This window comes from Myodes glareolus, chromosome 2, assembly GCF_982192425.1.
Source record: "Myodes glareolus chromosome 2, mMyoGla1.1, whole genome shotgun sequence".
In the NCBI taxonomy this organism is placed as follows: domain Eukaryota; kingdom Metazoa; phylum Chordata; class Mammalia; order Rodentia; family Cricetidae; genus Myodes; species Myodes glareolus.
This window is the reverse complement of record NC_142027.1, coordinates 95599490-95621407: the sequence shown is the minus strand read 5'-3', so window position 1 is coordinate 95621407 and position 21918 is coordinate 95599490. Positions and strand designations below refer to the sequence as shown.

At 42.3% G+C, this 21918-nt stretch overlaps 1 protein-coding gene and 1 pseudogene across 5 annotated transcripts in view; one reads left to right on the top strand and one right to left on the bottom strand.

Moving 5' to 3' along the window:
* Fgd4 (FYVE, RhoGEF and PH domain containing 4) overlaps window positions 1-21918 on the top strand; it is a 168207-nt gene that overhangs the window by 13560 nt on the left and 132729 nt on the right. The window contains exon 1 of one of the 5 annotated variants that reach the window (XM_048452431.3): window positions 12821-12974. The exons of 2 other annotated variants lie outside the window; for them this stretch is intronic. In XM_048452431.3, coding sequence (XP_048308388.3) covers window positions 12965-12974 — 10 coding nt within the window. In that variant the 5' untranslated portion in view covers window positions 12821-12964. Of the gene's footprint in view, window positions 1-12820; window positions 12975-21187; window positions 21629-21918 lie in introns of those variants that run through there. 2 more of the 5 variants (XM_048452432.3, XM_048452433.3) reach the window with 2 other exon arrangements.
* Window positions 356-978, bottom strand: LOC125411870 (large ribosomal subunit protein mL49 pseudogene; annotated as a pseudogene).

Below are 21918 nucleotides of genomic sequence, written 5' to 3'. Positions count from 1 at the left end.
GGAGCCAGCCACCAGGTCAGACATGTTGAATCTTTTCCGGTAAGCCACCACCTCGTGGTGCTACAGCTACCAAGACTAGTCTGACTTACAGCAAAAGCTCCAGAAAAATCAAGGATGCATGTCCCTAATGGGGCTGTCCTGTGAAGTCCCCAGAACAGGGTTGGGTGGTTGTTTCCAGAATGGCTCACCTAAGAAATGTACCACAGCGTTTAAAGATTTAAAGAGATAGCAGTGAGTGTCTCCCTTGCTAGCTTGACTGTGTCTTGTGGCTCCCACATTGAATAGTTCTCCCCAATTGGACACTTAAACACCAAGGTCTTTTTCCTCTTTATGAAAGCAAGGACTGATCTCACAGTTCTTTAGGTACTTTTGAATCCCATTCCAGAGACTCCAAATCCACTTCCTCTCTGAATGCCAGTCTGTGGAGGAACTGCCGCGGGGCTGGTCATCAGGTCAGAAGCCTTTCTCAAGAAGCCAGGCTTTAAGCTGCTCATCAAAGTCGCCCTTGATTCGAAGAGTCCCTGTCACCTCATTAACCTGGGTGATGGGTGTTCTTCCCAGCTGTGGGCTCAGAAACTCTTCCACGTCCTTTTGTAGAGCCCAGATGTTTCCCTCCACCTTACGGATCACAGTCATCTGTCGGTTGCCATGTGTAATGTCCTTGTAGACAGGGATGTTATGCATCCAGGATCGTCGAACAAAGTAGGGCAAGTTGGGAGGGGGATCTCTGGGAGGCTGCCAGCCACTGGGAGTGGGATAATGTTTATGCTTTGGTGGTTCTGGGATTTTGGTAGGGGGAAACAGGCGCTCCACAAACTGGTATTCATCCACAGACTCCACAAAGCTGGGGTTATCAGGAGGCCCTTGGTTTGACTCAGTTGCCATAGCACATAGCTCCACCGGAGGTAGCACCCCCAGTCTCGCAGAGCGGGTCGGAAGACAGTCGCTGCCATTTGATTGACCCACTGCGCGTGCCATCTGCACATGCAACCGGTTCGGCCCCATCCCCTCCTCCACTATTGAATTTTTATCATTATTATTGCTATTAAGGTTTTAATGTAATATTATATTAATTCTACACAAGAATCAGATGCAGTCACTGGTATGTGTTATTTGTTCCTGTATCTGAAGTTCATAAATTATTCATCATATTCAAGGTATTAATATTCTTTTGTTTGTTTTGTTAATACAATATTTAGATAGAAAAAGAGTACTTTGGGGAAGTTATTTTTTAATCAAAGACATGTAGAAAACCTACAAATATTTAAGTAATTAAAGTGGCTATCCATTGTGATGTAGTGTGCCTGTGTCCTCAGTTCTTAAGAAATCTGAAATAAGAGAAAACCTCACAATATTCAGTTAAAATCTCTTGTGATGGAGCATGCCCGTGACCTGAGCTCTTAGAAACCTGAACTATGAGCTAGAGTTGTAAATCTGACTGAGATACATGTTGAGGTTTTGTTTCATAAATAAATAACAACAAGAAGAAAACTTATATAAATATGAAGTGTATTGATTTTTCCCTCCTTTTGAAGAAAGGTTTTCATGTCTCCTTATGATTCATAAGAGTTCAAATCTTATAACAGGCCTTTCAAATGGTTTCTCTAGTTTTAGACTCTCACAAGTTGGAAAAATGGCTCAGAATGTCCTATTTCTTCTGACAGCTTTTACCAGGTGTTTTTTGTTTTGTTTTGTTTTTGTTTTTGTTTTTTTTCTGCTGAGAGTTTTAGCAGTGGTGGATTATGAGTCTGTGCATTTCTACAGAGCCCTGAGAGATTCTATAAAACAGTAAGAGATGCTTCCTGGGAGAAACTTAAGAGCACCGTGTGTTTTTAGAAGTGGATGTGTATTCGCATAAGTTATGCTTTGTAGTTGCTACTTCCATCCTTGTGAAGTTTTAACTGTGACCTTCTAAATTGTGGGTTTATTTTGGTTTCTGCATATCGAATAATTTATACCAAGTTAGGAGTGGAGTGTTAAGTAACTGTGGTAGCAGAGTGTGGGGCCACCAGTGCTTAGGCCAAGGTTCTACCTTCCCGTGTTCTCAACTACAGATGCATCAAGATCTCGCTTTTTTTAAAAAAAATTCTTTATTGACTCTCTGGGAGTTTATCATATACCCACTTCTGTTCACCTCCCAGAGCCCCCTCACCCCCCCCCATCCTCCTCTCATCCCTGCCACACCCCCACCCCCACATAAGGAAACAATTCAAAGTAAGCAATCAAGCAGATAAAAAGAAAAGCAAAAAAACAAAAAACCCACAACAAAAACAAAATAAAATCCACAACAACAGAAAGATCTCTTTGTTTCTCCTTCTCTCCTGCTTCTCCAACACCTCTTTGTTCATCCTGGTGGCAATGGAGGCTTCAGTGTGCCCAATAGTATACCTCTTGGCCCCGTCAGTTTTACTGTCACTGGTCTGGTTCAAGCCTCTGACTTCTGGTATCCTAACCAGAACTCCTCTGAGATATCTTGTGGCTGCCACTAGTCTTGAAGAGCTTGGTGGGTATCATTCCTATAGAACCAGTCCCTTCACCAGCTCCAGCTGGTCCTGGGGTAGATGCTAGGGTGGGTCAACCCAAGACCTAGCTGTGGGCCTGGATAGTAGCCAAGCCAGTCAGTCCAGGCCTCTGGGGCTACCCACCTTGCATGAGTGGGTGGAGTCAACTTCCCTAAAAGCTTGGTCTCAGGGTTGGTTCACCCTGGCCTGTGGTGAGGGGAGAAGCATCTCTCCAGCATGCAGGGGCCAGCTTTCCTGCTGTAGTGTCCAGCAAGAGGCAAGGTCAGCTGTCCCAGGGCCAGCGAAGGGTGTGGCTGGCTTAGCATGTCCTTCTGACTTTATCTCGCTGGTCCCTACACAAGCCACAGATTGTGTAGCTGGATCATGAACCTTGGCATGGCCCTCAGCAGCAGCTTGGGCCTAGTAGGTATCCTGGCTCTGAGCAGAGGGACTGGTCACTCAGATGGGAACGATTGTGACCCTATTCTTGGGCCTCTATGTGACCTTTAGTAGCAATGCAGGACCCAGATTTCACCACAGCCACTGTAGAACCATGGACCCCAGACATGGTCCTCACAATGGCTGGGTCTGGATGTCACCACTGCCCCAGTGGAAGTATGACCCTGAGATACCAACATGACCCTTGATCTCTGGTGTCTACATGGCCTTTGATGTAACGGGTGCTTGTAGCACAGACCCTGGCTGTAGTAGGGCTACTGACCCTGACATGGCTCTTAGCTGCAGCTCTGGCCCAGACCTCGCCATGACCTTGTGTAGCAGTACAGGACACTCAGATCTGGATACGTCCTGGCCCTTAGCCACCAACCTGGACTCAGTGACTGGTCTGATCCTGGGCATCCTCACGGTGCTTGGTGGCAACAGGCGCCCCATATATCAATCCAGACCCTGGCTGTTATAGGGCCACAGACCCTGAAATGGCCTTCATTAGCAGCCTGGGCCCAGAGGACACCAAGACCCTGGGTGGCAGCACTTGAGCTAGGCATGGCAACACTCTGGGAAACAGAGGCAGGAGGATTTTTTTGAGTTTGAGGCCAGGCTGAACTACAAAACAAGGCTTAGGCCTAGAAGCAAAATAAAACAGAAACATTTGGTTTTTTAATCTAAATTTTAAGATATTTTTTTTTTTTAAAAGTGCCGGGAGGATACTCAGGGTCAGATCAGTCACCTGAGTCCAGGTTGGTGGCTAAGGGCCAGGTCACTTCCAGATCTGAGTGTCCTGTACGGCTGCATGAGGTCATAGTGATGTCTGGGCTAGACTGCAGATAGAATTCTAAATAATATAAGTGCAAAAATGTTCGGGGTCCAGCTTTGGTCTTCTGCCCCACCCCAGTTTTGGTAAGAAATTTGGGATAGAATGCTAAAAACGGGTCTAAGCAGTTCTTTGCTATTTAGTAACAGTGGATTGTGTTATCCTCATGATATGCTCAATGGAGGGTCTTCAAAAGCTTTCTAGAGTTACCCACAGATGACTGATATGGTGGCAGTCCCTTGTCATTGTCATTATCTCAGCAGGATGCCCACCATATTATCATTAGTATCAGTGCTCCAAGTTTTCTTCAACAAGATAATCCATGTGTTTAAGAAAAACAAAAACAGTTTTTTTAAGTGGATGCTTCTGATATAGAGGATTATCTAGAAATGAAGTTTATCTTCATGAAGGCAAGCTTTCGAAGGACGAAGGGCTAGCAAGTCCTTGTGTTTGGGCTCTGCCCTCTTCTTCTCTGGAATGAAAAGCTGAAGGCAGTATTTGATCTTCAAGCCTGTGAATCCTGCAGCCACCAGGAGGCAGTGGAGAGGCAAGTATTTCAGACTGGCCTGCAGGCTCAGAAAGCCCAAGAGGTAGAGGGTGGCTAGTCACAGAATGTCAGGGCAAAAGTGTGTGTCTTAGTATAACTGTCTGACTGTTCTTCGTTTACAGATGACTTGATTTTTTTCTTTCATTGTTTATTGCCCTTTCTTTATTCTGTATTTTTAACCTTCAAACTTGCATGTATTATGGGGAGTTTCTTTTCTGACCCTGACTTGGTGTTCTGTAGACCTCTTGCACCTGGATACACATTTCCTTCTCTGAATTTGGGAAATAGTCTCTGATTTTCTTGAAAATATTTATCTGCCTTTGCTGCATGATTGTTCTTGTACTGTGCCTGTAATGCTAGGTCTTTCTATTGGCACGTGGAGCTGGGTTCCTGGTGCAGAAACTACATGACAATCTTGATAAAGAATAGTATGTGAGGAATCACAGCATCAGAGTCTAAGGCTTTTGTGGAGTTCAGAACTGATATCGGAAGAGGTATTGGACGAGGGATAGGCACATAAAGGAAATAGTACAGAGCCTGGAATATTGCCACAGGAAAAACTGCTAAAGATATTGAAATCAAGGAAAGATGATTCGTTCCACAAATTGTTTCCCACCCATGAACCGTGGGAGAAAAGAGCCAAGGAAGAGAGAGAGGAAGGAAGGGAGGGAGGATAGAAGAAATCAATCTATTCAACATAAACTTTGGAAGTGTGTGTGACCTTTTGATCTGGTGGCACAATATTGTCATCTAAAACAGTCACGATCAAAAACCATACAATCTTGACCCCTCTGACCCCTACAATCCTTTCTTCCTCTCTTCTGTAGGATTCCCCAAGCTCAGCCTAATGTTTGACTGTGAGTCTCTGCATCTATCAGTTGTTGGATGAAGACTCTCTGATGACAATTGGGCTAGTCAGTGATCTACCAGTATAACAGAATATCACTGGGCATCATTACATGGACATTTCCCCGCCCCCAGTCATGCTCAATTCTATCCTAGGTCTCTAGGCCGCCCAGCCTGTGGGTGTTGGCACTCCAGGCAGTGTCAGGGGTGGGCACCCTCTGGTGGCATGGTTCTCAGGCTGGACCAGTCATTGGTTGGCCACTCCCTCAATCTCTAGGCCACCCTTACCCCAGTACATCCCATAGGCTGGACAGACCATAAGTAGAAGGATATGTGGCTGGGTTGTTGTCCCAGTGCCTGGCCAGAGGAGGTTGCTAGATCAGGCTACATATCCTCTTTTGCTAGGAGTCTTAGCTGGGGGTCATCCTTGTGGATTGCAGGAGTTTCCCTTGCACCAGGTTTCTGACCCTGAAGTGACTCCCTTTCCAGTAGTCTCTTTAGTACTTCCCCACCCCAACCTGATCTCTCATGTTCTCACCCCCACCTTCCCCCAGTCTATCCACCAAATCTCCTTTATTGCCAGAGAGATTCTAGTGTGTCCTGCTTGAGCCCCCCTTGTTACCTAGTCTCTCTGGGTCTGTGGATTGTAGCATGTTAACTTTGCTTTACTGCTAATATCCACTTATGAGTGAGCATATACCATGTTAGACTTTCTGGGTCTGAGTTACCTCACTCAGGATGAATTTTTTTCTAGTTCCATCCATTTGCCTGCAAATTTCATGATGTCATTGTTTTTAACAGCTGAATGATATGCCACTGTGTAAATGTGCCACATTTTCTTTATCCATTCTTCAATTGAGGTGGGCATCTAGGTTGTTTCCAGGTTTTGGATATTACAAATAAAGCTGCTGTGGACATAGTTGAGTAAATGTCCTTGTGGTATGATCGAGCATCCTTTGAGTATATGCCCAAGAGTGGTATTGCTGGGACTTGAGGTAGATTGATTGCCAATTTTCTGAGAAACCACCATATTGATTTCCAAAGTTGCTGTACAAGTTTGCACTCCTATCAACAGTGGAGGAGTGTTCCCTTTGCTCCATGTCCTCTCCATCATGAGCTGTCATCAGTGTTTTTGATCTTAGTCATTCTGACAAGGGTAGCGTAAAATTTCCCTGATGGCTCAGGATGTCGAGTCTTTTTTTTTTTTAAAATGTTTCTCCGCCATTTGAGATTCTTCTATTGAGAATTCTCTGTTTAGAGCTATACTCCTTTTTTTTTTAAAAAAAAATTGGATTATTTGTTTTTTGATGTCTATCTTGAGTTCTTGAGTATTTTGAGTTTTTTTTATATTTTGGAAATAAGCTCTCATCAGATGTGGAGTTGGTAAAGATATTTTCTCATTCTGCAGGCTGCTATTTTGTCTTATTGATGGTGTCCTTTGTCTTACAGAAGCTTCTCAGTTTCATGAGGTCCCATTTATTAATTGTTGATCATAGTATCTGCTCTATTCATTCTCTGTTCAGGAAGTTGTCTCCTGTGCCAGTGTATTCCAGGCTGTTCCGCACTTTCTCTTCTATCAGGTTCAGTGTAAGGTGTGGGAAGTCCTTCTGTCTATGTTTTATTGGTCAATGAATAAAAAGAAAACTGCTGTGAGCTTGTAGCAGAGCAGGGCAGAACAGAGCTAGGTGGGGGAAAATAAACTGAATGCTGGGAGAAAGAAGGCAGAGTCAGGGAGGAGCCATGTAGCCCTGCTGGAAACAGCCGCCAGAACTTTACCTGGTAAGCCACAGCCTTGTGGTGATTCACAGATTAATGGATATGGGTTAATTTAAGATATGAATTAGCCAGAAATATGCTTAAGATATTGGCCAACCAATATTGCAAATAATATGGTTTCTGTGTGATTATTTCTGGGCTGAGCAGCCGGGAACAAACAAGAGGCCTCCTACAACAAGTGTATCTGGTTTTATGTTGAGGTCTTTGATCCATTTAAACTTGAGTTTGTGCAGGGTCATAGATAATTGATCTATTTGCATTCTCCTACATGTCAACATTAAATTATACCAGTGCCATTTGTTGAAAATGCTTTCTTTTTTCCATTGTATAATTTTGGCTTCTTTGTCAAAAATCAGGTGTCCATAGGTGTGCGGACTTAGAAAACCCACAGAATAAACTAACCTGGGCTCATAGGAACTCAGAAACTGAACCAACAACCAGGGAACCTGCATGGGACTGACCTAGGGCCTCTGCATATATGTTATATTGCATAGCTTGGTCTTCCTGTGGGACTCCTAACAGTGGGAGCAGGGGCTGTCTCTGATTCTTTTGCTGACTTTTGAGACTCCGTTCCTCATACTAGGTTGCCTTTCTCTACCTTAATACAAGGCAAGGTGCTTAGTCGTACTACAACTTGATATGCCATGTTTTGTCAATATCCATGGGAGGCCTGCCCTTTTCTGAATAGAGACAGAGGAGTGGATGGGGATGGGCAGAGGGGATGTGGGGGTTGGGAGAAGAGGAGGGAGGGCAAACTGCTGTCAGGATGTAAAAGAAATAAGTAACCACACAATCAAGTCATCAAACCCAGACATTCAAAAGTTAGGTCAAAGAAGTCTTTGATATAAACATAAACTAAAAGCTGTATTATTCTTAGTGGGAGAATTGTGATTTGAACAATTTGAACCAGGCTAGGTTCAAATTCAGGCTCCTAGCCTTCCGTGTGTTTAGAGGGAAGGTGTATACCAAAAGACATAGAAAAATATTTTTCTACCTTTGGCTTAGAAGAAAGTCCTTGGGCTGAAATATCAAAGGCATATAAGTTGAATCATCTGAATTTGCATAAGACTATGTAGCTTAGTGAAAGAGTTCATTCTCAGCATATGTGACATTTGGGTTTAATTCCCTAGCAGTAAAATAAAAGTGTAAAGTAAAAGGAAAATGGTCAAACAATATAAAGACATTATTTCACTCAAAGTATATCAGATGAAATATCAAACTGGACAGGTACATTTATGAAAACACTCATGTGTGAATGGGCGTGCCAATTATTTGCAATGGCCAAAGAGTGTGGACAGTCATATCTCCTTTAGAATACGAATGGTTAAGCCACTGGTGGCACAGCCACACCTAGACTCCTCTGCAAGAGGACACATGGCAGTCTTGTGCTCTTGGCCCTTGCACCCCCAGTAATTATTGAAGGCAATATGCTAAACGTGGAAAGAAAGGCATTCTCGAAGTCCATGTATGATTCCAATTAGGTAACTCTGTAAATGACAAAATGATAGGACGGACAACAGATTAGTCATCGTCAGGGGCTAGAGACGCTGAGAAGAAGGCTGCCGGCCTGAGCGAGCGTGGAGAACAAGAGCGGCTCTTGTGGAAGCGGAATCACTGTATGTTCATTGTGTTGACTGGAAATTACACCAGTGTGGACTGGCCTAGAACATTCACCTATGCCAATGACTAGTTTTGATATTGATAGCGTACTATAGTTATAGAAGATAAAATCATGAGAGAAAACCGAGTGAATTTCTCCGGACTGTCTCTGTAGCATCCTTCCAGTATGTTAAGTGTTTCACATTAAAAAGTTTTAAAAAAAAAGACAGATCTTGCCATTAGACAAGTCATTCTTATTCACTAGTCAGGTGCTAATTAAAATTCTTGTTTGTTTCTTGTTTTTCTGTGTATCCCTGGCTGTCCTGGAACTTGCTCTGTAGACCATGCTGGTCTTGAGTTTACAGGGGTCCATCTTCCTCTGCCTGGAATTAAAGGTGTGCGCTGCTGCCGCCGCCACCACCACCAACCACAACCTGACTGATTCAAAATATTAAATCTCAATTAAATAACATAGTATTCACTTCAGTTCTTTAGTCACACGAGCTGTATTTCAAGTGCTCCTTATTATACTTCCCAGAGGCAGTACAGTCCAGGCCCCGGAGAAAGTACAGTCATTTACTCTGTTTGTAATGACAGGTAACGCATGTTGGCACTCACACAGTTTTAAATGAACTGCCTAGAATTGTAAGCCAGAAGTAATGGTCTTTTCAACTAAAATTAAAGAAAATAAATTTACTCAATATGTGTTTTTAAAAGCATTGCCATTTTTAGTGGGTAACAGTTAGTACAGAGACTCATAACTGGTTGAAACATTGAGAATGAATGAGTGTTGAACGCGTATCCCTAACAGAACATTGGTATCGTCGCCGCTAAAATTCAGGGATTTTAGAAGCTTGAGGATGGGAGAAGCATCCTATGAAACACTGTCTTGATAAGATGTGCTGATGTAATTGTGAGCACAAGAGGTGCACACACACAAGCCAAGGAGGTAGAGAGAGGCTAGGTGGAGGAGGAAGGGGAGGGATATGTTCGTAAGATACTGCAGGCTTACATGAAGCTGTCAAAAATGAAATTAAAATATTTGTAACTTGTAATTCTGAGGTGTCCAATAGTTTAATAAGGAACTGAAATACTTATTTGATGTCTAGAAAAAAAGGTAAGCTTTTATTTCTTTATTTGTCAAAGCAGTTACAATTTTTCGCCAAATATATAGGAGATAGGAAAAAGGAGGAGATAAATTTTAAGGGAAGAGGAAGTCAGTTTGGAGTGTTTTCAGTACCCTAGGCTTTGTGCTGCTTGCTGCTAGTGACTGGCCTTCCAGGGGTAGCTACTACCACAGAGGAAGTTCAAGCAGACCTTAAGCCTCAACTAAAGCTATTTCTGAGTTGAAACAACCTTGAGGAAGTACCAGTTCTCTTCCCTGTTTTCCTCACAGCAAACCAGCTGATGGAGATGGAGCCAACTCATTGAGTGGATACTGCGTTTCAAGACTCTAAAAGGTCCCTGGCCAGGGTGTGAAAGTTAAAATTTACAAGTGGATTAAACAGGAAGTGTTGAGGAATTGAGTTATGAAGAGGACCCCACGATTAGAAACCAGTTTGTCAGGCCTAAACAGAAAGTATAACAAGAAAAACAGATTCGTGAGTGTCTGGTCAGGAGCTGTCTGTGGGTGGACTGTGTCCCTCACTGTAAAATGGTGAGAGTGCTTACAGGGGTGTCCGCCAGTCGAGTTCAGCAGCTGTAGCTGATGACAGTGCTCTTCATGTAGGACATGGACTATGATGCTGCTTCTGAGTTTCTCCTTCCATGCAGTTTTGTATTTAGCCTCCTAGCTTTAGGGGTTACGAATTGTAGCATTGGAACAAACTGATTGAAATTTTGGGTCTTAAAGCACTGTGGAATTTAAACTTAGGTGATTAGATTGGTCATAATTGCTTTGGTTAGAGTTATATCTGGTTTTATGAAGTCTAAAATGGCAAGCTGTGAGCTGTGAATGTGGAAATGGGCACACATTCATGCAGGATTTTACTAAGGGCAACATTTTCACATCTGTGTCCAGAGTCCCCATAGTCACTGGATAATGGAAAGGCCCAGTCACTGGTAGACATTTGTGAAACAGCTACAATGTAGGATTTTTTAAAAAAATTTTTTATTTTTTATTTTTATTTTTTTGAGATAGGGTTTCCCTTTTGTAGCCCTGACTGTCCTAGAACTCACTATATAGACCAGGCTGGCCTCAAACTCACAGTGATCCACCTACATCCACCTGCTTCTGCCTCTCAAGTGCTGGGATTAAAGGTGTATGCCCACCACCATCTGGCTATAATGTAGAAATTTATTCTCTATGCAGTTCTACACTTTAAACCATTAGGAGATATTTCAAATAAATTTTTATTCACACCCTCTGCCTCTTTCTATTTTCTTTCCCACACTGCTGAAGCATTGAAAAGTAGGTTAAAAAAACAAAAACAAGGGCCCTGGCGACTCACGCCTTTAATCCCAGCACTCCAGAGGCTGAGGCAGGCAGAACTAGTTCAAGGCCAGCAAGGTCCAGACTAGCCAGGATTACAAAGTAAGACCTATCTTCAACCAGCTAACCAACCAGCAACCAAACCAACCAGCCAACCAACCACCAACCAGCCAAACCAATCAACCAACAAATCTACCAACCAAGGGCCAGTGTACTTATCGAGATCCAGGAAACATAGCAGCAAAGCAAGACAGTTTCAGTTCAGCCACAGGAAACTGGCATGTGGTCATTTTAAAGCCTCCTGCCACCCACCTCAGCTTCAGAGAGGGATCCAGAGCCGCTGACATCTCGTAGATGCCTGCCTGAGCACACTGCCAGTACTTCCTGCTCCGCAGCCACCGTCTAACCTGGGTGAGCGCAGGGGCTCCAGTGGGTGGAGTTTGGAAAGCATCAGGCCCTGAGGTGGACTTGCTGTGGTGCCGTTCACATCACAGAGGACAACTAAGAAAGCTCATAATTTTAACAGTGATCGCATGATCATCACAGCTACATTGCTAGCTCTCAAGATCACCACCTCTGGGAAGTATGACACCGGATGAGGGGAGGCTTATGAAAGGTGGCTACGTGGAGTAACAGGAACCTGCCAGCCAGTTTCTATTCCTGTCACCCAGGTGACGACAGAAGCATAGGACCAGCTCCCCAATTTGACACATGCCGAGTGGCATGCACACATGTATACCCCCCACATTTGTACACATGCACAGTAACAGTAAATACATCTTATTAAACTCTATATCCTGTGTCATTGACACTTACAGTGAGCACGTGTGAGAACCGTGAAGTGCGCTGAGCTTGTCTCCCTGATGTTAAAGTGTACTGTCTGCCATACCTTACTACAACAGGAGAATTTCTAGAAAGCCCCAACTGATTTTCAGTTGTATTTCTCCAGCTGGTCTCTTCTATGCTTCCACTTGCTGGTTCATAGGTTACTTAAAGTGTTTATTTTGCTGTACTCCTCAAAATCCCTCAAGCATTCAAAGGTAGTGCATAATTTCCATCTCAATTCTCTTTCAGCAGTGCCGTAATTTGTTGAAAGGATTATGGAACTGAGCTGAGTCTAGATATTGTAGTTTGAGTCTGACTATAACATCAAAACATTACAGAGGAAGGGGATTAGGGTTAGATAGTTATGTGAAAGTCAGGTAGACATGTGGCTGTATTCTCTTTGGGCCGTCTAAGAAGCCTGTGTTGTAACCAAAACATTCATTTTAGCCAATAATCTTATCTTTACACATAACAGGAGTAGCATCTTTAATTAAAATCCTTATGTGTCCGGCAAAAAGTTACTTGTATAGCAATGTGATCTGCATACTTGTTTCTGAAAAAGACCTGAAAGATCCTCCTTCTTTGGGGAACACAGTCACATTGCTCAGAATTAGTTACTCCTTCTCTTAGCTCTTTGCAGGGACTGTGAAAAGATCCAAGTGGTCCTTGAGAGCTTTGTTTTCCGTGTGTGTGTGTGTGTGTGTGTGTGTGTGTGTTGCTAGATAAAACCTAGGGCCTAGGACAGTCTAAACAAGCTCTGTGCCACAGAGCTGCACCCCAGCCTAAGACCTGTTTTTAAAGGAAGCTTGTTCTGAACCTAATGACTTGCTATAGTTAAATCACATGCAACTAGCCAGCATCACCCTTCCTATCCCACCCACATCTCTCCCTCTGACCACATGTTGAAATACTTTCTTGGGGTTTTGAAATATAATCTTGGGGTGTCCTCACAACCCTCACAACTAGCACAGTTAGGAAAGAACTCTGTAGTTCCTGTTATTTATGTATATGCCATGTCCAGCACAAGACGCATGCCTGCTGTCTAACTACAGATGGATAAAAATTCTGCCTCCAAATGACCAATGCAATTCCCTCTCCTCAAGAGGCAAGAAAAACATCAATTGGAAGAGAAACAGGTGCTGCTGGCTGTTACTTGAAAGGAATCTTTTATGGGGTGTGGTGAGTACTGCCGTCTTATGACCACAGTTTCAGAACCATCTCAGGATACAGCAACAGACTTTTCTGAGTACATAGATCGAGTTGCTGGTATGTGGCTTCATTCAGTGTTAATTGATCATAAACATTTCTACTGTGACTGAAAGTTGTTGTGAATCTTCATCAGAAAGTTCTATGCTGCAGCTTTCTTTCTTTCTTTCTTTCTTTTTATTTATGTTATTTCTTGTTTTCATGACCCAAGATATGTCTGAAGGAACGGCAGTTTTCCCTGTGGGTCATAGTACAGCCGTGTTCCCCAGCAGCCATAGAAGTGAGTTCAAAAGACTGGAGTCAATTATTATTATTATTATTATTATTATTATTACTCTTATTATTATTATCAGCACCACCATCATTATTATTTTCTCCTTCAAGGCTTTTGAGAAATCACGTATGACTTATCAGAATCTGAAGGCTAGTTCACTGGACCAGATTTTCTCAGCATTTTCTTTAGTCACCTTACATTCTCTTATATTTAACCAACTAACCAAACATAAAACAAAACTAACTTAGGTGAATGTATTTGTTCAGACAAAAAGCATTTTTAAAAGACAAACTTTTTGCTGGCAAGAAAGAGGAAGAAGAGTGTGCCTTCAGCCTGCCTGGCATCGCCTACCGGACAAGCTCCGAGGCTCCTCTGTGTTGCTGCTGTCCCACAAAGCCAGGACTTCAGGGGGTACGGATTTTGTGTGATAATTCTTACTTCTACATATAATATCATTTTATTCTTCAAGCTGCTAAAATTTCCCTGGAAATTTTAGTGTCAGTTGATTTCTGAGGCTGTGTCACGGGGCAGGTAACTTGATTTGTAATACGTTCTGTGTTGCAATTTTAGCTAATGAATAGCTTTGAGAAGAATACTGATGTGTAAGACTACTGTGCCAGCTACCTTAGGGAAGAACCCCATCACACATAAATTCTTGATTTAGGATAATAATAGTAGCTGACCTTAGATTTGAAAAATAGCTACTGTTTTCAGATTTTAAACATTTGAAGTTGTAATCTTACTTTTTCTTAAACTGTTACTTCTTGTGTCCACCAGCCTCTGCCCTCTCCATAGTAAAACGGCAGAGTGAAATACAGAGAGAGCGTATACAGACAGGTCCTTGGAGGAAAACTGAGTCAGACTGTAACCAAGGCTGATTCTCCTGCTGTCTATGTCTTTGTGGATGGAAAACTAGATCCATGTGTAAGGTAAACTTAGAGCAGGTTACGAAAACACCGGTGCCTGTAGTTACACAAACCCAAGAGGCTTTGACCAAAGTTTATCTAGGTTAGTAGTGACTTGGGCACCTCTCAATAATTCAGTTTCAATAAAAGAAAGCCTCTTGTCCTCTAGATTGTCACCATCTATAAAAATGCTAACCGTTGACCCTAGATTTCAGTGGCACCTCTGCTGTTTTGACTGAGGGTTCTGTCATTTGACATGGCCAGAATCAATTTAGATCCAGATTCGTTTTGTGGTTTTACTTAAATTATTATTTCAAGCATAGACCGTGTTCTCTATTTTATATTATTTTACCTAGTATAGGGCTCTCAGGACTACACAGGCATGTGAGATTTGTCAGTCATTTGGAGAGGCTGTTTTTACTAATTAAGTGGGCCCTTGTATTTTAGCTTTCTGTAAGAGAATGAAACAAAATGACTTCATATTGTTGGATGGAAGCAAACTGTCTTTTTTTCTTTCAAAACAAGAATATTTCTGCAAATATCTCCAATGAAAGATTATGGGGTTTTAGGTTATGGTTCCTGCAAATGGGCTAAAAGAAAGTATTGATGTGGCCATCCATCCAGACAGTTCTTTACTGTACTCTTTGGTGTGTTCCACAGCCTCTACACAACCAATATACAGCAAGATTCGCTTGTCTTTTCATTTAAAAAATTGCATTGATTTTTCTTAGTAAAATCTTCAAGTAGGTATTAAGACAAACAGATTCATGTAAAGGACGTGGTTCTGACTGTGATGAAGTAATAACTGTTGGAAAACCTTCTTATCATTAAAAAAATAAAAACTAAACAAAAACATGGGCCCAGATAAAGGGCTAGGCAGATAAAGGCACCTGCTGTCCGCCTGAGTACACATGTTTTATCCCTGGGAACAAGTGGAAGGACAAAATAAACTCCTGACAAGTTGTTTTCTGACCTCTACATCTGTGCCATGGTGTGTATACACACACACACACAATGGCAATAAAATTTCTACATTTCAAAAGGAAAGCGATTTCAGAAGCATAATCTAGAGCAAGCCTATAAGCTAATATACCTGCATTAGAAAATATATTGGAAAAGTCTAAAGTATAAGAACCTGTGTAATAAACTTAGAGAAAGCAAATAACTCTACCTAGAAAGAAAACAGTGGTAAATGTGAAAATTAAAACTACACAATAGCGAAAATAAAAGAAACAGAAGGAAACCTTTTGGAAAAGCTTTGTAAAATTGATAAATCCATATCCAGGCATTAGAAACGGGAGGAAACAATACTGTCGCTCAGATTCTACTCAGTTGTAAGTGACTTGATGTCAGTGGGCCCTGCAACATATATGAAAGAGACCAGTTGCTGCATGGGATATATAGACCTGGGACATAGAATAGGGTAGAGTGCTTTTAGCATGAACAGGCCCTGGATTTACTCTCTGCCATGGACCTGTAGGACATACATACTTAGGAAAGCAATACATAAGCACAGAGCATTCGAACTGCTCAAAGTCTGCTAAAGAAATTGAATTTGTATTTTAAAGATCTTCAAGCACGCTCTGCCACGATGCTGACAGACCACATTTGCTGTGGTCTGTGAACAAGTTAACACAGCCCTTTTGGTCAATGCTTGTCCTCCATAATTGATTAAATGACATGGTACAAACTAAAAGTGTGAAAAACATAGTAATTAACTAATTCTATCTTTAGTTAAGAGCAGTTCATCTTCTAACTTACTTCAAAAAGTGTGTGTCCCTACTAACGTGAGACAGCTTCAGTATTTGTGTTTGTGAAATTACATATGAATAAGTGTGCATTGGGGTTTCTTGGGTGAACACATAAATCAGGCTGTGTGTAAGCACAGTTATACTGTTTCTGAACATGCTGCTTTAGCTGAGAGAATTAAATCAAGATGATGCTATTTTTAGCAATAACAATTTGGTTTTTGGTCCTGAAGCAGAAAGAGGAATGGAGTATCTGTATATGTTTTGTATATGTATATGTATGTGTGTGCAAGAGAGAGTCTTTTCATTTAAACACCAAATTAGAGGTGTGGGGATGCAGTTCAGTTGACAGAGGACTTGCCTTTCATGCCTTAAGCCCTGGATCATTCCCTAGAATCTCACAAATGCAGGATATTGGCACATGCTTGTAACTCCAGCAAACGAGATGTGACTGCAGGAAGATCAGAAGTTCAAGTCATCCTGTGGGTGGTCCTGGATTGTGTAAACAGAAGCCATGAAGAGCAAGTCAGCAATCAGCATGCCTCCATGGCCTTTGTCAATTCCTTCCTCTAGGTTCCTGTCCCGAGTTCTTGCCTGGACTTACCTGGATGATGAACTTCAAGCTGTCATGGAAGAAAATCATTCTTGCCTAGTTTCCTTTGGTCAGGATGTGTTACTACAGCGATAGAAAGCCAAGTAAGAAATTGGTGCCACTTCAAAGGGTGTTGCTCTGACACACCGACCTTGAGATTTTGGGAGGATTGTGGTGGCCTTTGAACTTAAGTCTGGAAAAGCTGTTGAGCGTTGAGCGCTCAGTGGGCCATTCTGTGGGTGCTTGGAAGATAAAGAGTGAAAGAAATGTAGACGATGGAGGCGCTGCTTGTGAAGTTTTAGAGGGAAGCAGACACTCAGTCAGTGTCGCTTGTGTGATATTTGAATGAAGAACCGCTGAAGTCAAGCCTTTCCTTTACTGGTACAATTGTCACTGGTCAGATGGGGCTGAGAAATCAGTGGTGATTAAGAAGAGACCAGCGTCACTGAAGATTATAAATCTGGGACTATTTCCTCGGGGATGGGGTACAGAAGTTGTGGCCAGAGACTGCATCTCATGCTGGCAGGTGACATTACCCAGGTGGTCATGAAGGAGTCGAGGAGACAACTGAGGTGTGACACTATGAGTTAGGGCTGGGGTCCCTGAAGACAGGCGAGAAGAGGCCATTACTGAAGGTACAACCTCGGTTGCACTAGAAGCCCCAGGATCAAAGGTGTCATGGAGAAAAGTTGAGGCTTGGGAAAATGTGGTATGGGCAGAGTCCCTCAAGAGAACCTTGGAGAAGCTATGGATGAAGGTGCATCCAAGTTGAAGAGACCCTAGAACTTTGGAGATGTCTGTAACATGAATGAACAGCAAGGACAACAGCAGCCATGGAACCAGTCTGAGCCTGTGAGGTGGTGTGTGTTGTGCAGGCCCTCAGGAGCCGTGGAGTGGAGCCAGCCTGGGCCTGTGAGGTGGTGTGTGCTGTGCATGACCTCTGGAGCTGAGATCACCGGTCACAGAAATCTGACAAATGAACTGTACACTGTTGCATTTTTACTAGAATGTAAATGTAACTGTTCTCTGGTTCTTCCTTCTTTCTTGGAATAAGAAAGTATTCAACTTGTTTTTTATTTTATATGAACCTATAGTTATGAGATTTTGGATACTTAACAAAGAGACTGACTTTAAAAGCGCTGGAGATTTTAAACACTATGGGCTTTCAAAAGTGAACTTTTTTTTACTTGATATCAGTATTAATGTGGGATTATAGGGGAGGAACAAGAATTTTGGAAAGGGTATGATTTAACAGTAATGGTAACAATGTTTCAAGTTGACAAGGAGTCACCTGTGCTGACCATTTTTTATGTCAACTTAATACAAGCTAGTATCACTTTGGAAGAGAGAACCTCACCTGAGAACATGCCCCCCACTGAATTGGCCTATGGTGCATTAATAATTGATGTGGGAGGGCCTACCCCCAGATGTGGCATGGCCCCTGGCTGGGTGGTCTAGAACGGTATAAGAAAGCAGGCTGAACAAGCCACGAAGGGAAAGCCCCTAAGCAGCACTCCTCAGTGAACTCTGCATCAGACCCTGCCCCCAGGTTCCTGCTCTGCTCTTAAGTGCCTGGACAATGGACTAACTACAAACTGTAAGATGAAACAAACTATCTCTGCCCAGAGTTGCTTTTGGTCATGGTCTTAGTCACTGCTCTGTTTTTATGAAGAGACACCGTGAACAAGGCAGCTCTGAGAAAGGAAAGTATTTGATTGTGGGGCTTGCTTACAGTTTCAAAGGTTTAGTCCATTATCGTCTTTGCAGATAGCGTGCTGGAGAAGTAGCTGAGAACTGCATGCTGATCCCTTAGCAGAGAGAGAAAGAGAGAGAGAGAGAGAGAGAGAGAGAGAGAGAGAGAGAATAAATGTCTGGGTCTGACACAAGCCTTTGAACCTCAATGCTTACCCCCAGTGACACACTTCCTCGAACAAGGCCACACCTTCTAGTCCTTCTAATTTTTTTCAAATAGTGCCACTCCTTGGTGACTCAGCATTCAAATATATGAGCCTATGTGGGCCATTCTTACTCAAACCACCGTAGTCATGATGTTTTATCACAGCAATAGAAAAGCTAACCAAGATCCCTAAGTAAGCCATCCTCTTCATTAAAAGTGTGTGATTGAGTGAGGATTTCCCCAAAAATATATGAGTTGGTATAGCATAGCAACTTATATCCTAGCTTTGTTCTTTTTAAAAAAAATAAAACGAGGTTCAAATTTCAGTGGTAAAATTCAGAAAAAAAAAGCACTTAAAATCTGCATGTCAGTCTCTATGCTTGGAAATAGGAAGATAAGAATACTGTCTTACCTGAGATTTAGTCAGTTGTGCCGTATTTATCACAGCATACAGCATGTGCTGACGACTGAATAAATCGTGCCCCATTTCCTAATAAGACACCACACATGTTATGCTTTTGCCACATGTGTTTTGTGGTGCATGGTTCTTGTTAAGACTTCTTAGGAAGTGTTCCCACAAAGTCCGTGTCCTGAAAGTCATAGTGTTCGGAGATGGGAGGCTGAGCAGTGACTGAATCTTGAGGATAGTAACCTGCATGGAATATTGGAAAGTCAGGACTCGGTGGAGGAAACAGGTCCTTGGATGTGAGTGCTGTAAGGATTCTGGGCCCTGGTTGCCTGTCTGTCGTTTCCCTACCTCCCCAGTTGTGATTGCAGTCAACAGCCTCGGTTTACCACATGCTCTTCACCAGGATTTTCTGTGTTGTTTGTTCTTTAATGTGTCATCACTGTAACTCTAAGCAGTATAATAGTCTGTACAAGATATGAACATTATTATTTGTATAACTTAATCTAATGCTGGATTTGTAGGTTAACCTCTAGGTTTGCAGTAGATTGAAAATTTATATAGGGCATGTTTTTAATGCAATATACTTGTTTAGTGTTCACTATGTAAGGCCCTTGGCACTAGGAACCCAGAGTTTCAAATAGCATAGCCCCTGACATGAAGGCCCCAGGTATAGGGAAGATGTGTACAGATAACTCTGGCCAGGGGTAAACATCACCTCCATCCAAGTTACTGAGGAGTTGCAGAGAGAGGCACAGTGTCAGTCTGTCACCGTTTCTATAACCACAGAAGGTTAAGAGGGAACCCTGAGCTTGAGTAGAAGATCAGAAGTGGAGTTGGGGAGCGCTGTGTGTGAGTTGCTTGCCCACATATAGAAGAGAGTCGATAGATGAGGAGTAAGAGTCTGCAGTTCTCAGGTTTTGTCTCAGAGCAATAGGTGTGGACACCGTGCGTGTATTTATCTATAATGGGTTTTAAAAGCTTGGAATGGTCAGTGATTTTAACCATTCTCTCGCATAAAATTTCCCTTGATCTTTTCATCTTTAAACTTCAAATAACGAAGGGGATATGAGAACAGATAATGGGATTTATATGATCAAATGCATTATATTATCCGTGAATTTTACATAACTAAACCTTTTATGGGTGTATTGACGCTTTACTAAATGACCATTTCTTTTGCTTGGGATCTTTGGTGTGGATCTGTGTATCTTTTGGCATCTTGTATTCCTTTAAACGGTTTCTTGTAGTAAGTGTTTCTGCTATTTTTGTCCAAACAGTTCATCCCCATTTCTTGACAATATTACTGCTACATTTCTACTCTTTTCATAGTCATTGTTTGTAAATCAAGTCTTGCTGAAATTCTGATGGATTTTGCGTTTCAGAAGGCATTAATACTTGTGTTTGTTTTTTCTGAAACCAAACTTCTGACACCTTAAACAACACTGTACTTGATTGACTATTTTTTACAGGGCTTAATTTATTCTAGCCACAAGTAATGCTGATAGTTTTCCTTTTAATATTTGTATTATATATCTTTTTAATGTCAGGAAAAGAGCTCTGAGATTTCTGGTACAGAATGGTGATAAAGGAGACAGTTAAACCCACGACATGGTTGCAATATAGGTGCTTCATTGTCTTCTCTGGCTTGCCCTAACTTTTCTTCCTAGCTTGTCCTTTTAAAAGTTTACTTCTTATGCAGTTCTGAGTGCCTGTGAGTGTGAGTTATCCCAGTGTGTGTTTGGTGAGGTATGTTTGATTTTTCAGACACTATGATCTTCCCAGGTTTATTCTCACTCATTGGTGAACAACACAGGATAGTTTTCCTGCTGAGCCAACATGTTATCTTCAGGATTGTAGCACCAATCTAAAGCCACCCAGAGCAAACCCGAGGCATTTCGAGCTTATCATAAATGAGTAAGACTGGTATATTTAGATTTAAAATCTCCACTGCCTTTCCTCCCATTCAATAAGTAACAAAAAATAAATCATGGTTTTCTTCTTAAAGAATTGATTTTTTGAAAACTTGACTTTATTTCCAAAATAAGGTATTTTATATATTTAAATGTATTTGTTTTAAAAACCCTTAAAAGTATAAAACCAGTTTTTCAGTTCTGAGGGGGATTATCGATTAGAAAATGACTTGCTGATGTAGCTTCGTTTTCTGCAATGCATTATCTTGATTTTGCAAGTGAACTTTCAAGTTTTCTGTTTGTGCAACTAAGTTTCTGTGACCTTTCTTCCTGAATGAGCGGCGCAGCCTATCAGAAACATTAGGACTTTGTCCTGGCAAGGGTCAGTTTGCAGAAAGCTTTTAGCTGGTCTGCGCTGCCTGGTTTAAATAGCCAAGCACCTGCTGAGCAAGCCCCGTGAGTGGCTGTGCAGGCTTCCTCACTTAGGCTTGGCAGGGCTGGAGCACAAAGACCGCGATTGTTACCCAGTAAGCCTGAGTCACATCCTTCTACCAATCGCCTTAGGAGGGCTGGTTACCATGGAATCCACCATCTGTTCACTCCCCGCTGCCGGAATGTGATTATCCTTGCTGGGCTGAGAATGTGGGGTTAGCAAGGGAGCCTGTGTAGTGTGAGATTATCTGCAGTGCACTGGGCATTGGGAGACTCCGGCTGGCTTCACCGGAAGAACAAATGAGGGCAGTTGTGCTCCAGCCATTTGTGACTTGTAACCACAAGGAAATAAATCAGCTCTCCTAGGGTAAGTAGCCCGGCGCTGCATATCCAGTTTGTACGGCATTTGGTGTGAATATCATCTCTCTGTGGTCAAGGAAAGGAAGCCCTAAGCTCTTTGGTAAGACGCCCCCTAAAACGCACACACCCCGTCTTATATTGTTTTCAGACAGCCTGTACCATTACATGTTGGAATTATCCTGTAATGTTTAAAAGTATCTCCTGCTTGTGAAAGTGTACTGTGATCTTTGAATGTGGCAAATAGACAGTCATCTTGTAATGGCTTCTACGGTGAATTACACTGATGTTCTTACTGAAATACACCCATGGCCACAGCGGGTTCAAGGTTTGTTCTTTTTTAAGGAATGACTCCTGCCGGCGGCATTTGTAGATTTTGCAGAATTAAGGTTT